Consider the following 16,367-nt stretch of genomic DNA (forward strand, 5'->3'; position numbering starts at 1 on the left):
ACACCATAATCCATTTAAAACTAAACAATCCAAAATAAATAAGAACATCATAATTCATTTAAAACCAAACAATCTAAAATGAGAACATAATAATCATAATATTGAAACGATCAATTTCTGTAATCCTCAAAGATGTCTTCCATATTGCAGCTACTTTCGACATCATTAACATCCTACAAAAATTAAGAACAAGATATAATGAGAAATAAGTCATAGATATTTGCGAAAATAATTATGCTTCTATTCTACTACTATGCCTTAACCCTAAGTCATTACAAATTGCTACAACGCATTAGAAAAGGGAAAAAAACACAAGTATATTACTATAAATTATGTTGTGTGGTCTGTTATATTTACCATTTTTTAGCCATACATCATTTACATGAATTTACATTGTAATTTTAAAATATAAATTATGAATTAAAGTTAGAAGTTTATGTTTTAGGGTTGGATAAAATTAAAAAAATAAAAATATTACTCCCTCCGTCCATGAAAGAACTTCCTATTTTTCTATTTCGGGACGTCCACGAAAGAACTTCCTACTTTTTCCTATTTTGGGACAATACCCCACCACTTAAAAAATACTCCCCTTTTAAGACAATTCCCACCACTCAAATAACATTAATTAAAACAACACAATAAATTATTAATACTTTTTCACAATTTCCAATACACTTTACAACTTTTTCTCCACTCTCAATACACTATACAACATTTTATTAAAACCCGTGCCACTCCCTCCTAGGAAGTTCTTTCATGGACGGAGGGAGTATATCTTTAACATTACCGGGTCCAGATCCGGATCTGGACCGGATCTAGGTTTTATATCTTCTACTCCAGATCCGGATCCGGTTTTTTAGAGAGTGGTCCAGATCCGATCCAGATCCGCCGGGTCCAAATTTTGCAAGGTCCAAATCCAGAAAAAAGGGTCTGGATCCGCGGACCTGAACCGGGTCCCGGATCCATTGCCATCCCTAAGGAGGAGTTTCTGATATTTTAATTTTTTATTAATTCAGGGAAATCGGGTCAAGCTGTGCGATCTGGGTCGGGTGCAAACCGGGTGTACCATACACCCGGTTGCACACAAGATTTTGTGTTTTCCGAATGTTGGTATTTTTTGAGGTACTATAAAAGTAGTTAAGACTTTGGCGCACTTTTTTCGAATGTCAGCATTTTTTGCGAAAATAGGAATAGATGCCCGTATTTAAATATAAGTAGGAAAAAACCTAATTTCAAAATTTCGCCCAAATTCGACTGTAGCGGAAGGATGTACGGATTCAATTCGGCCAACCACCTCGTCCCTCTCTTCACCGGCGCCGCCCCCTATCCGAAAATCAGTCACTCCTCTCGCCGCTCTCTCGTCGGAATCAGTCAGATTGTTTGCCGAAGCAAACGTAGCAGGAAAAGAGAGAAAAAGCTGGAGACGCCCTCGAAGAAATGTGAGAGCTCCAGGAGTTATGAGAGGAGAGTGCTGCCGCCGGAGCTCTCGAGGAATGTGGCTGTGCTCACGTGCGAGTCGGCTGCGGATGGCGGCGTCTGCGATGTATATTTGGTTGGAACCTGCCACGTTTCTACGGTAATTTTGGTGTTATTTTGATGAATTTGTTTTGAGATTTTCATGATTATACAGTTTGATTTCTAAATCTGAAGCAGCTCGTTTTACCATTTTCCGACTGTTTTTCTCCTTCTGATTACTGCTGGGAATTTTGTTGGATTGTTCGTATAGAATTTGGTTATTATATCGGAATAGCTTAAGTGAATTGCTCTTTCATTTTCAGGAATCTTGCCAAGAAGTTCAGGCTGTGATAGAATTCTTGAAACCCCAGGTGCTTTTCTTTTGATAGATTTAATTACTCTTTTCTTTTCTATTTGTGGGCGTTTACTTTTGAAATATAGTAGTATTATGTTAATCCAGTATTTAGGTTAAGGATTGAAACTTGGGATATCCCAAGGCCCTTGATAATTTCTGTAATTTGAGCTAATTTTGCTCGATTAATATCCTATTGAAATGATAGGACTTGAGAAATCTTAGTAAAGAGGATAAAAATACTGAAAAGTAAATACCTTATTAATGTACTTTTAGGTCTTCTGCTATTATTATTATGCCCCATTTTCCTTTTCACTCCCCAATATAGCAATGCTATGTATCTATTGCAGGTTGTCTTTGTGGAGTTGTGCTCTAGTCGTGTTGGGATTCTCGCGCTTCAAAACGTCAAGGTTGGCCTGTATCTGTATTTTTTTTTCTCTCTGTAGAATTAATTTAGTTTAGTGTTCTTGATTAGTCAGAAATATATCATGAAATGATAACTTTAGAACCACGTAGTCTGCTTTTGCTTGGTTTCTTGAAGAAGTCAGTGACCCTTTACTCTCTATGAATTTAATGATTGATTTGAGAAGATAATTATCAAATGAATTCTTGTAAACTTTGTTTCACGTCCTATAAGCCAGGTGATACTGAAATCGATACTCCGTGAGATCGACAGCTAGACTTGAATAGAAAGAATCTTGTTTTCTTGTTGCTCAATGGACTTTGAGAATTGACCTAACCACAAGAGGTCATACTTGACTTTCAGAACAGCAACTAATGATCTCGACTTGTTATGAACGCTTCCCTAATCCGACTTTCTAGTACCTTATTCAATACATGATGATGGTTCTTTATATGCTCACGGTCAACTCAAATTCACAAATAAGCCATGTTTTGCAGGTGCCGACCATGGGAGAAATGGTGGACATGTGGAAGAATAAGGAAAATATTTTTCGGATACTCTGCAGCTGGGTTCTTGCTAAGGCATGATTCTATTTTCCATTTTATGCTAACTTACTAGAGAAACTTCTCATTTTGGCTTCTTCAACAAAAAATAGATAAATCTGGTGACTTTATAGTTTTTCCATAATCTGCCTTTTTCTAGGTCGCTAGTGAACTTGAAGTTCTGCCCGGTGCAGAGTTTCGAGTGGCATATGAAGAAGCTATGAAATATGGTGCCAAGGTTATACTGGGTGATCGACCTGTTCAGGTACTTTTCTTCTCATTTTACTATTGTAAAGTAACACAGAAGCCAATTTGCGTAAATTTGCCAGCTTTGTTGCTGCTGTTTCTTCTTCCGTAGTCATACTATTTGTGCATTATGAACAGCTGTTTCTGGCTATTGAGTTTTCTTTTCAATAATGTTTTCCTCTTAATTAAATTTGAAGTTTTAGTTGTTAGTATTGTTTAAGCTCTTTTCTGCCTTTTTCAGTTCCTAGTTTTCTCTTCTTTGGTAGATTACATTGCAGAGAACATGGGCCAAGATGCCTCTTTGGCACATGACAATATTTTTGTTCGCGTTTCCGTTGCTAGCAGTTTTCTTCCCAAGCCCAGAAGATCTAACCGAGATGGTATACTAACTCACTGTATAAGACTTGACATATATTATCTGCATTGTATCTGGAGAAGTGAATTTTGCTGATGTTAATAGGTCTATTTTTCCTTTGTGTAGGTGAAGGAAATGGTCGAGGACGATGTTGACAGCGTAACTCAAGCAATTCAGGAGCTGAGCAAGATGTTTCCTACTGTCGCGGAAACCCTCGTCCATGAGCGCGACCAGTTAGTATTCTTATACTTTCTAATTATTCACTATGCTATTCTAGGCTTCTTATCCTTGTAATATTGAGTGTTTGGTTGTTTTCATTCCATATTGCCGTATGTAGATATATGTCGGCCGTGTTACTTAAAGTAGCACGTAAACATAACTCGGTGGTAGCCGTTGTGGGAAAGGGCCACTTACCAGGAATCCAGAAGAATTGGAAACAAGCAGTTGAGGTAAAGAATTTATTCCGTTCGTTGATTACTTTGTCCTTTCATATTCACTACTTGATGTTCATTTTCTACATAGGATAAATCGCGATTTCTTAAATAATGCCCCTCTGTTCTTACTCGTCTTAATTGATCGTTCCACGCTGTGATTTCAAATATATCGGCCCGATTTAACTTTACACTCTTGAATGTTTCAGGTGAAGCAACTTCTGAGCATGCCAATTGAAAAAAAAAGACAATGATAGTGAGCAAGGTACTTAGTTCTATTGGAGTAACAGTCGCCGGAGTTGCTATAATTTCTGGCATTTATCTCTCCATCAGGAAATAGCTCTCTGCATCTCATGAAACAAAAATCTCCTTTTTATTTTCTTTCAAATTTGGCATGTTTCTTTGCATTTTTATTTTCCTGACAAGTTGAATAGAAAGATTTCTGTCACATCCGTCCGCACGGTACGGACGCCTGTATTGATGATGAGGGCAACTATTTATTACAACTTCTCGATGCCAACCTTTTTTTTTTTTTTTAAAGATACCAACTCATTCTTGTGTGTGTGTGTCAAACTACAAAATATAAATCGGTTTTTAATAAATCTAAGAATAGAAAAAACAAAATATTGTTAAGTTAATTTTTTTTATTTCTAAAAAGAAAATATCACTTTATATCGTATTACTGTCGTGCTTACATAGAGGTCAAGTCTAGTTTTTACTAATTTAATCAAATCACTAATCGTATGATTATATTCATTTAGCTAATATTTAGTACATTTTTCTTTGCGAGAGCTAAGATTTCCTCCCTTCGTTTTTTATTACGTTCCCTATTTTAATATTTTCCTTGTTTTCTAATAAGTGTTTCATTTTAAAATTATGAGTATAATTATGACATTTTTTCTTATTTGTCCTTATTTAATACTTCATCCGCCCACAAAGGTTGTGTGTTTATTATTCCCTCCCATTCCAATAAGCTCATTTCTTTTGGGCACGGAGATTAAGAAAACTTACTTTTAAGTACAACTTTTTTACCCAAAAAGGAAAATGAGCCTATTGGAGTGGGACAACCCAAAAAGGAAAATATGCTTATTGGAGTGGGACGGAGGGAGTATTTATTTTAGTTTGTCCATAAACATTGTGTCTTTTTATTTTTTAGAAACTCTCTTTATACTTTAAACCTCATTCACATTCAATATTAACAAAATACTCACTTTTATAATTTGGTGGTCAATATTATCATTTAACACTAAAATCACATCTTTCAACTATTTTATTAAGCCATGTGCCTCCACTTCACCACACACTCTTTGTAGATGGAGGAAGTATTTGTTAAAATACAACAAAAAGTGTACATATACATTTATTATGATAATTAATAAGGTTATAAATTACTCCCTCTTATTCATTGTATAAGTCGTGCTAGCTATTACACAAAGGTTAATAATATTATCTTTTAATTATCAAAATTAACCTTAATCAATGCTAAATTAATCATTAATTCGATAATGATAAATTTGGATAACTTTGTTTAAGAATTTGTAGTGAGAAGAGGATAATAAACGTTTGTATTATATTACTGTTTAATTGGTTATCGGGTTTTGGATAATCCGTTAATCGAATCGGAATTTTTGGGTTTGGGTATCCAATAACCGAATTTTTTGGTTATCGGTTCGGTTTCGGGTATCATTTTTAGAAAAATTTCGGGTATCGGTTAACCTGATAATCGAAATAACCAAAAATTATTTAATAAATATATATTACATACATTTTAATTATTAATTCATTAATTAATTTTTTTTAAATCAATTCATTTTCTAAAGTATAAAAATGAGCTTTAGTCTAGTGGATAAGTTGCTTTATGTATTTTTTGGAGACCAAAGTTCAAATTCTCTATCTAGCAAATTATTTGAATTTTAATTTTTAAATCGGTATTTCGGATACTCAAATAACCGAGCGGTAACCGAACTCCTAAAACGGTTCGGAAATGGTTAGTGAAATATGGCAATTTCGGGTTCGGGTAACCGAAAATTCGGATACGAGTAACCGAACCCGAACCCGAACCGAGCGATAGCTAGTATTATGTGAAATAAATGACTGTCAAAATCAATAAATTAGTCTATTTAATAAGCTTAACTTTGGAAGTATTTTCCAAAACGTCATATAATTTATTCAAAAATGAATTGGATAGAACTACTTTTATAATGAATAGGAAGGAGTAAATTAGCCCACCCTGGCTAAATGCAAAAACTCCGGTTTTGACCGAGTGTCCAAGTGTCTTGGACACTCGGTGTCCATTTAGCATTTCCGAAAAAAAAATATACAAAACTTGAATTTAGGAGTTATCTTTACTTCTGTTTAGTAAAGTCCTATTCTTTAGGATTTTTTGTGAAGCGGCCTTTTATTTAGATTAGTTGAACTATTTTTTTGTTTTCAGTTATGCTTTTCTTTGGAAGGCTATTTAACACAACACCCACTTTGTTTATTTTCAATCAAATTAATCTGCTTTTGCACTTATCATCATACACCTTTTTCATTCATCTCATCTCTTCCAAACCTTCTGCAAAATTATCGCATAAAAAGAAAAATACAGTGAGAATGTGGCGGAATCACGCTGCCATGATTTTGGGAAGAATTATCTCCAATTCTTCATTCAATTCATCCACTCTCCCCGTTGCTTCATTTCTTGTCAAACCCAGATTCAATTTTGATAATCTCACCCACCAAATTAAATACTTCTCCGCCTATCCCAGATTCGATTTTGGATCTATACGTGAGCCCAATGATGTCGTCGCTCTATTTCGGGAGATGGTGAGGACTCAACCACGCCCATATGTTACTGTTTTCAATAAATTGTTGAGTGTTGTGGTGAAGATGAAACAATACTCTCTTGGCCTTCATCTGCTCGACGAAATGCTTATGAGAAATGCTCCTGTAAATCACTACACGTTGAGTATTGCAATTGATGGCTGTTGCCGACTGAAAAGACCTGATTTTGGGTTTGCTATCTTCGGCATTTTTTTCAAGCGTGGGTACGAGCCTGATGTTGTAACCTTTAACATTCTCATGAAAGGCCTTCTGTTGGTTGGAAGGATTCCAGAGGCAGCGAAAGTGTTGGGGAAGCTGTCGGCCTTCCATTTATGTGAGCCCAATGAATATACGTATAATACTATAATTAATGGATTATGCAAAGCTGGGGATATTCTCCAAGCGTTTGAGTTGCTCTGCTTATTGGAAAAGGGAAAAGGGAGCTGCAAACAACCTGATGTCTATGCGTATAACATAGTCATTGATGCTCTATGCAAGGAAGGAAAGGTGGACGAAGCTCTCCAACTCTTCTCCACTTTGGGTGATAAGGGGATTTCACCCAATATTGTGACATATAATTCAATAGTTGACGGGTTATGCAATCATCGTAGAGAGGATGAGGCTGAGGACATTTTTAAGAAGATGATTGTCTGCCCAGATGTGGTGACGTGTAATATCTTTGTCGATGCTTGGTGCAAAGATGGAAAGGTGGAAGAAGCCGAGCATATGTTGGTATCTATGAAGGAGATTGATGTTCACCCCAACATTGTCACATACAATGCATTGATTAATGGGTATTGCTTGCAAGGGAAAATGGATGAAGCCGGACGCATTTTCCAACTGGCAGTGAACTCTGGAATCAAGCCCAATATCATCAGCTACAATAGATTGATGAACGACTATTCCAAAATGGGGCGAGTCGATGAAGTTTCACGTCTTTTCGCCATAATGCCCGCCAAAAGGTTAGAGCGCAATGTGGTTTCTTATAACATAATGCTGCATGCCTTATTTTGTGAAGGCAAGTGTGAAGACGGCTTGAAGCTGTTCAAAGAGATGGAAGCTCTACAAGTGTCTCCGGATATCAAGACTTACAATATCTTGTTGGATGGTTTGTGTGGAGCTCATCATATTGCTGAAGCATTTTCAATGTTGCATACCATGGAAGATAAAGGCTTCATTCCAGACATAGTAGCATACAATGCTCTCATTGAGGGATTGTGCAACGACAACAGAGTCGGAGAAGCAAAGGATTTGTTTGACGAGCTTCCATCCAAAGGTTTGCAGCCTGACATCATAACATATAATATTCTCATTGAGGGATTTTGCAACGACAACAAAGTCGGAGAAGCAAAGGATTTGTTTGATGAGCTTCCATCTAATGATTTGCAGCCTGACGTCATAACATATAATATTCTCATTGAGGGATTGTGCAAAGACAACAAAGTCGGAGAAGCAAAGGACTTGTTTGACGAGCTTCCATCCAAAGGTTTGCAGCCTGACATCATAACATATAATATTCTCATTGGTGCACTTTGCAAAGAAGGGCATATAGCGGAGGCTAAGGATATGTTCCATGAGCTTCCATCCAAAGATTTGCAGCCTGACGTTATAACGTATACAATCCTTATCGGTGCACTTTGCGAAGAAGGGCAGATCGAGGAGGCTAAGGATCTGTTCCATGAGCTTCCATCCAAAGGTTTGCAACCTGACATCATAACTTATACAATCCTTATCGGTGCACTTTGTAAGGAAGGACGGATAGATGAGGCTAAGGATTTGATGACGCAAATGGTAAACAACGGTTGCTTGCCTAATAGTGTGACATACAATGTTTTTGTTCAAGGTCTTCTCAAAAGGAACCAGACGCTTGATGCAATGCCACTCATGGAAGAGATGGATGCAAGGGGATTCACACTCGACAAAACTACATATTCGATGTTGATTGAATCTGTGAAAAGGGAAGGTAGAGATAGTGTTCTATTAGATAAGGTTAAGAATCTCGTACCAAAGAACTTCTATTGTAGATAGGTGTTAAGTTGTGTTTGAAGGTTAAGAATTATTTAAATTGAATTTTAAGGGGAACGTACAGTTGCTTATTTGTTTATTTAATCTCTATGTTATGATGATTAAAAATGCTTCAATTGTGTAGCTGTGATGTTGCTTCAATAGATCTGCAAATTGAAGGTCAAGACTGTCTCATGTTTTACTACATTTGCGATGTAGTAATTTACTGTAATTTTTATGTATTTGTTATATATATCTATGTAATTCTCAAGCAACTCAATTTTTCTTCTCGCATTGTTAATATGCTTTTCTTTTGAAACTTAGAAACCACTTTTCTTTTACTATCTATTTATACTTTAACTGTTTTCACTCTCTAAAACAACAATGATATGCTTGCAGATTGTTTTCGTGGAGCTTTCCCCTGGTCGCGCTGAATATCTAATTAATTGAAATCTTTTGCATAAAACAGACAATGTTGGGCCGGTTTTTTTGGGTTTTTTTGGGTTTTTTTAGACACCTAGGTGTAAACCGGTTTTTTTGGGTTTTTTTGATTGGGCTGATTTTTTACTAATTTGTGGTTTTACTAAAATATTCTTTCCTTAAATTTCTCAACTACTTTTAATCTTATCCTAAATATATTTTATTTACATTTTTATTTTTATCTTAATTTCCGTTTTTTTTGGCCAATTTTTTTTCAAAAATTATTTTTTATTTTCTAATTGTTTTTATTTATTTTTTTCGATTTTTTTTTATTTTTCTTTTAAAATATTCTTTCCTTAAATTTCTCAAATACTACTTTTTATCTTATCCTAACTATATTTTATTTACATTTTTATTTTACCTTAATTTCCATTTTTTTTGCCAAATTTTTATTTTCAAAAATTATTTTTTATTTTTGAATTGTTTTTATTTTTTACGATTATTTTTTATTTTCTTTTAAAATATCCTTTCCTTAAATTTCTGAACTACTTTTTATCTTATCCTAAATACTATATTTTATTTACATTTTTATTTTACCTTAATTTCCGTTTATTTTGCCAAATTATTTTTTATTTCACTAATTTTGATTTTCTTCTAAGAATAATCCTAGATTTGTTTCAACTAAATTAGAGATTCTAATTCTCCTAAATATAATCCTAGATTTGTTTCCACTAATTTAGAGATTTTAATTCTCCTAAAAATAATCCTAGATTTGTTTACACTAATTTAGAGATTCTAAATCTCCTAAAAATAATCATAGATTTGTTTTCATTATTTTAAAGATTCCAATTCTCCTAAAAATAATCCTAGATTTGTTCCACAAATTTAGATATTATAATTCTCCTAAAAATAATCCTAGATTTGTTTCTACATATATTTTATTTTTCGATATTGTTTTTTTTTTAATTTTTCGCCCAAAATAATATTTAGAAGTCGTTTTTATAAAAAAAAATCGAAATAAGGGTAAAGTTATTTTAGTTGCAATTTTTTTTTCGAATTTCATGTTCAAAAAAACATTTTGAAGATTGTTTTCAAAAAAAATCAAAATAAGGAAAAAGATGCTTGAGGAATTTGAACTTGAGACCTATATAAAATGTGAATGATACTTTGTCACCTTGTCCGGTAGTGACAACCGCATAAATCCTTGGTTAGAATTACAAATAAAATGATTCATGCGATTGGACATCGAGCGAAAAATTTAAATAACATATACATTATTTAATCTCTTATAATAAAGTATTAATTAATTGAAGTAAATTAGTGAATGTCAGAATAAATAAAATCAAAAGACTATTTAACATATACTTGAATGAAAAACAATGTATTATTGTAAATAATACAATGAGGTGAAATGATTCATATGGTTTCGCTTAACTATGTAATGAAGCCGATATAATTATTCGTTATAAAATAAATATTTATTAATCAATTTAAGTTAAATTAGTGATTTTGAGGAAAATAAAAAATAAAATGAGGTGAAATTGTTCATATGAATGTATTTCGCTCGCAAGACTATGTATAACAAGTCGATTCAATTATTCGTTACAAAATAAAGTTTTTTTAATTATTTTAAGTTAAATTAGTGATTTTGAGGGAAAAATAAAATAAAATGAGGTGAAATGGTTCGTATGAATGTATTTCGCTCGCAAGACTATGTATAACAAGTCAATTCAATCATTCGTTATAAAATAAAAATTAATTAATTATTTTAAGTTAAATTAGTGATTTTGAGGAAAAATATAATAAAATGAGGTGAAATGGTTCGTATGAATGTATTTCGCTCGCAAGACAATGTACAATATGTTTAACTAATTTTCCGTATTTTTTGTAAAAAAAAAAACGCACTCTATGTTTAACATACTTACTACTTACATATAAAGCTTATTCAATATTGATTGGGTTTTCTATAAGATTTTGAGTGATTGTACGCCATGTGTTTAAATTTTCTATAAGATTTTGAGTGATTTTTTACCATGAAAAAAATCTAAAAGATATTCACTACTCCTTTATGATTTATTTGCCATGAAGAAAATCAAAATCAAATCTTCACAAAACAATGAAAAATTTCGGTCTTCTCATCTCTAAATCATCCACCAATTTTTTTGCACGCCAAGTGTTTGTTTCTATGGTTGAACGAATATTGTATAAAATTTTTCAAGATTTACATGATCCATCAACTTTTGTGGGATTATGTTTATCCAAAATAAAATCTTCACAACATATTGTTGAGATTTTGTCCCTCTTGAAACCAAAAAAAATGAAAATAAGTAGTTTAGCTGACTGTGGATGTAGGAACGTAACTTACGAACCACGTAAAAATCCTTGTGTCATTTATATGCTTTAAGTTATTTCCTCTATGTGTAAAACTGCTTTCAAATTGAATTGGACTAACTGAAAACTTGAACTAAGGATTTGATTAAGTGGCAAACATTTTCTAAAGGCTATTCGAACTAAGTTTAAATATCCGCTGCCGGAGTTATAAGTCTGACTGATCTATCTTTCGATAGTCAGGAAGATTCATAACTCTACTTTGTTTTAGTTCAAACCGTGACTGAAGCTTTACGTGGACTGAAGTTAACCGATCCACTCAATTGACCCAAGTCATCCACTGATAGTTCTATCAGTATCTGATCCACTCAATTGACCCAAGTCATCCACTGATAGTTCTATCAGTATCTGATCCACTCAATTGACCCAAGTCATCCACTGATAGTTTTATCAGTATCAGTTGCATCCCTTTCGCAAATATTCTAAACTGGTTTAAGTATCCTGACTCGTCAACTCAACTGATCATTTAAATACAAATCTTTGTATCAGTCAGGTTACAACAAAGTGTTTTTGCGAAAAATAGCCTACAAGTGTATTTCCCCCTCCCCCCCCATACACATGTTCAGTGACCCTCCGAGACCCCAACAACATGCAAAAAAAATTGGTGGATGATTTGGAGATGAGAAGACCTAAATTTTTCATTGTTTTGTGAAGATTTGATTTTGATTTTCTTCATGGCAAATAAATCATAAAGGAGTGGTGAATATCTTTTAGATTTTCTTCATGGTAAAAAATTATGATCTAATTTAATCATGATAAAATCACTCAAAATCTTATAGAAAATTCAAACAGGCGTTTTAACAAACACATAGCGTGCAATCAAGCTCTTTAATTTAATAAACTTACTTAATAATTTTAAATTAAAGTAAAAAAAAAATATTACTTCATTATTTACAAGTATTAATCTTACTTAAATATTAGTGGAGAAAAAATTAAAAATCACCATTTTCGAAAAAAATAAATAATACTAGAAATTTTCAAGAAAAATAATACGTATGGAAACAAATCTACAAGTATTTTTAAGAGAATCCAAAAATAAATGTAAACAAATGAATAAAATATTATTGAAAAATATAAATAATAGGATTTTTGGAAAAAATAATATGTGTAGAAACAAATTTAATTTTTTTTAGGAGAATACCCATATTAAAGGAAACAAATCAAAAAATAAATAATACAATTTAAAAAAAAAGCTAAAATTACAGAAGTAAAAAAAAAACAGAAAATAGAAGAATTAAAATCGAACAATACTAAAAAAACGGTTGAGATAATTTTGGAAAGGATATTCTAGTGGAAACAAATCAAAAAGATTGCTGAAAATAGAACCCTCAATAATCGGACAAATTTACCCTAAAAAAAATAATCGGACGAATTAAAAAGAAAAAATAGTCAATTCATAAATTTTTGAAAAAATTAAAAAATAAAATCGAAAAACAAATAACATAAATTTCAAAAAAAAATATTTTCAAAAAAAAAATGTATTCGGAACAATAAAAAAATAATATATGAAAAAATAATTACTCTAGGATTATGTTTACAACAATTCATGCATTCGTCGAAAAAAAATAATAAAATTTCGGAAATGAGTAAATAAATAACAATTCGAAAAAAATCATAAAAGTTTCAGAAAAAAATAATTTTTGAAAAAGTGGAAAAATAGGGAAAAAACGAAATTACAAAATAAATAGGATAAGATTAAAAATAGTTGAGGAATTTAAGGAAATGATATTCTAGAAGAAAAAAAAAATTCGAAAAAAAAACAATTCAAAAATAAAATATAATTTTCGAAAAAAAAATTGACAAAAAAAAATGAAAAAATAGGAAAAAACGAAAATACAAAATAAATAGGATAAGATTAAATGTAGTTGAAGAATTTAAGAAAATGATATTTTAGTAAATCCACAAATTAGCAAAAAACCGGTCCAATCAAATTAATCCTAAAAACCGGTTTTTAGCCTAGGTGTCTAGACTAGACACCTAGGTGGCTAAAAATCACTTCTCAAATGTGAAATATTGTTTTTGACCATCCGCCTTTCTCTGTCTGCTCCGAATTTGGTGCTTAGGGATATGAAAAGATTTTCATTCCATATCAGAAATCATTATCATTTAGGTCGAATGAATTGAATAAGGACTTTAATGCAAAGCATCAGTTCTTCTCATTGAATCCTTGATTATTTTCTTATGCAGAACAATTAAACTAGATAAAATATTTTCTCTCTCATTGAATCCTTGACTATCTTCTAAATAGCACGAATTTAATGTTTATTTGTTACGAATTATATATTATATAGAAATAATGCATAACGAATTATATTACTATTTGTTACGAATCATATGTCTAATTATACTTCAAAGAGTTTTTATGTGTATCTGTTACGAATCAAGTGTCTAATTATACTTGAGGATACAGAAATTAAATTGGGAATTGTTTTACAGTTAAGAAAAATGTTTGACGTCTAGGTTAGGATTATATTAAAAGGTAAAAGATTTGAATCGAGAATATATGAAAATGTGATTTGATTATTAATTAAACAAATCTTAACAACCGAAAATGATAATTGCAAATTTACATCCTTCTCCTCAATAGATTCAGCCGTGTAGTGTAGGAAATATGATTAGACTAATTTCAAGCCATAAGATCAGCCAAGATCTAATGGACATGATTTGTTCTTATTTTATATACTTAAAAAATGTACTTATTATAGCCTTCCCCATAGATAATAGTAATGTTTTTAAGCATTATACAATCTCCTTGAACAACACGGCAAATTCCTACTTTTTTTTACCTGTAATTTGTTTGTTGTATTGTTGATCAGCTGTCCCCAGATTTGGTCAAAGAAAAATAAAGCTGTTTGGATATAATTAAATACATACAATTAATTTATCGCAAAAACTTGTGCGCGGGTGATGCGGTCACCCGCCTATTACACATCTATATATATTTTGAGAGTTTAAAATCATAACTGTGTATTGGTGCAGTGGTGGGAGCACCACCAATAATGTTCCACTCTCAAAGGTCCCAAGTATGAAACCTCTTTATATTCTATTGGGTTAAGGTGCAGATCCACCCCTGAAGTAGAGACCCCTATAGCGTTTACCCCCTCATTCTCGTTCTTGACGCAAACACCCCCTATAGTCCAAGAAAATGGTGCAATTAAACCCAGACCTCTAACGCCGTTAACGTCCGTTAAACGTTTGGGTTTAATTGCACCCTCTACTTCAGGGGTGGATCTGCACCTTAACTTTTTTTTTTTTTTTTTTCAATTTCGGCAACCCACCTCCGGTATTAGCTTAGCCGCCCCCGTACTTATCGACTCCAACTTGCACCTTGTCAACTCGCACGTGCCCAATCTCTTGGTCGTTGACATGCGGCAGCGCAAGCAGGTCCAGGATCGAGTATGGACCGGATGGTTTAGATCCAGATCCGTATTTTTTTACTCAGGTCCGGATTCGGTCCAGATTTATTGGATTAAAAAAAATGAGATCCAGGTCCAGATCCATAAGATCCACAGGGTTTCGAATCCTTACCCGGATCCATTATTTTTTCTCTTTTAAAATAAATTTATAAATATTAAATTAACCAAAAATAAAATCATAATTATCGTTTAGAGTTTTACCAATTATTCAAAAATAAATAATTAAACCATAATCTATAAAAAAAAATATTAAAAAATTCAAAATAAGTAAACATATAATAATCAAGCACTAAATAAGTTAAGGTGTTGGAGGAGATGCTATTGTGCGGAGCGGTGAAGAAGCTGGTGATGCTGCTGCATGTGGGAGGTGGACAGTCGACAACCAAGAGATTGGGCGCGTGTGAGCTGACAAGGTGCAAGTCGGAGCCGATGAGTACAAAGGCGGCTAAGCTGATGCCAGAGGTGGATTGCCGAAAAAAAAAAAAAATTAAGGTGCAGATCCACCCCTGAAGTAGATGGTGCAATTAAACCAAACGTTTAACGGACGTTAACGGTGTTAGAGGTCTGAGTTTAATTGCACCATTTTCTTGGACTATGGGGGGGGGGGGTGTTTGCGCCAAGGTCGAGAATGAGGGGCTAAACGCTATAGGGGCCTCTACTTTAGGGGTGGATCTGCACATTAACCCTACTCCATTTCTGCGAATTTTCCTCATCCTTTTTTTTACACTTTTTGGATTTTGTTTTTTTTTACGTTTTTTTTCCTTTTTCTGTTTTATTTTTTTATTTTTAGTTTTTGCATTTTTTTATATTTTCTTTTTTTCTTTTCAGTACTTTCTTTTTTTTTTCTTTTTTTTTACTGTCTTTCTATTACATTTTTTTTACTATCTTTTGTTTTTTTTTATTGTTTTTCTTTTGCCTTTTTATATATTTTTGTAAAAAATGTAATATATTTAAAATATTACATTTCTTCATAACAATAACTACTTTTTCATGATGACAATAATTACTTGAGGAAAATAACTAAAAATATAAGTTTTCTTGAGTAAAAATTATTATAATAAAAAGTAATTATTTATATGCATAAATGTAATATTTTAAAATTATCATAATAAAAAGTAATGTCACACCCCAATTCTTGGAAGAATAAATACAATCGAGGTACAACCATTTTATTTAAATAACATAAGGAAAAATCCTTATTGAACCCGAATAAGATGACAAGTCGGGCTAGTCCCCTTTGGATCACAAGTTTTGTTTCATGCTTCTGACAACTGACATTCATTAGCATAAATCTAGGAGTTTAGAGTCTAAACTCAATCAGGGATATCATTTAATATTTAACATGAAGGTCTTAAGTTGATAAAACAAAAGACAGTTGAAAGCTAGCGTTGCAGCGGAAGTCTTAATAGAATATTGAATCCTAGCCTCAGCTCCGTCCCGTCAGCACCGGCCAGCCAACCTGAAAAACATTTGAAGGTATTTTTGGGCTAAGTACTAAAGTACTCAGTGGGCATGCATTTTCTGAAACATTTCATTCATTTCTTAAAGAT

General features: G+C 32.7%; 1 protein-coding gene and 1 pseudogene across 1 annotated transcript; both read left to right on the plus strand.

The window, feature by feature from the left end:
• The first annotated feature begins 1,185 nt into the window (after window positions 1–1,185).
• Window positions 1,186–4,326, plus strand: LOC131004543 (uncharacterized; annotated as a pseudogene).
• A 1,990-nt stretch (window positions 4,327–6,316) lies between these two features.
• On the plus strand, window positions 6,317–8,660 carry LOC131004547 (pentatricopeptide repeat-containing protein At1g62670, mitochondrial-like). Its single transcript, XM_057931256.1, has one exon. It carries the CDS (start codon window positions 6,380–6,382, stop codon window positions 8,615–8,617), a length of 2,238 nt encoding a protein of 745 aa, XP_057787239.1. The 5' UTR covers window positions 6,317–6,379; the 3' UTR covers window positions 8,618–8,660.
• The last annotated feature ends 7,707 nt before the right edge of the window (window positions 8,661–16,367 follow it).

The sequence above is a fragment of the Salvia miltiorrhiza genome, unplaced genomic scaffold, assembly GCF_028751815.1.
Source record: "Salvia miltiorrhiza cultivar Shanhuang (shh) unplaced genomic scaffold, IMPLAD_Smil_shh original_scaffold_419_1, whole genome shotgun sequence".
NCBI classification, from domain to species: Eukaryota; Viridiplantae; Streptophyta; class Magnoliopsida; order Lamiales; family Lamiaceae; genus Salvia; species Salvia miltiorrhiza.

Coding starts and splice junctions, on each gene's coding strand:
- LOC131004547 (XM_057931256.1), top strand. CDS start 6,380: ATGTGGCGGAATCACGCTGCCATGATTTTGGGAAGAATTATCTCCAAT.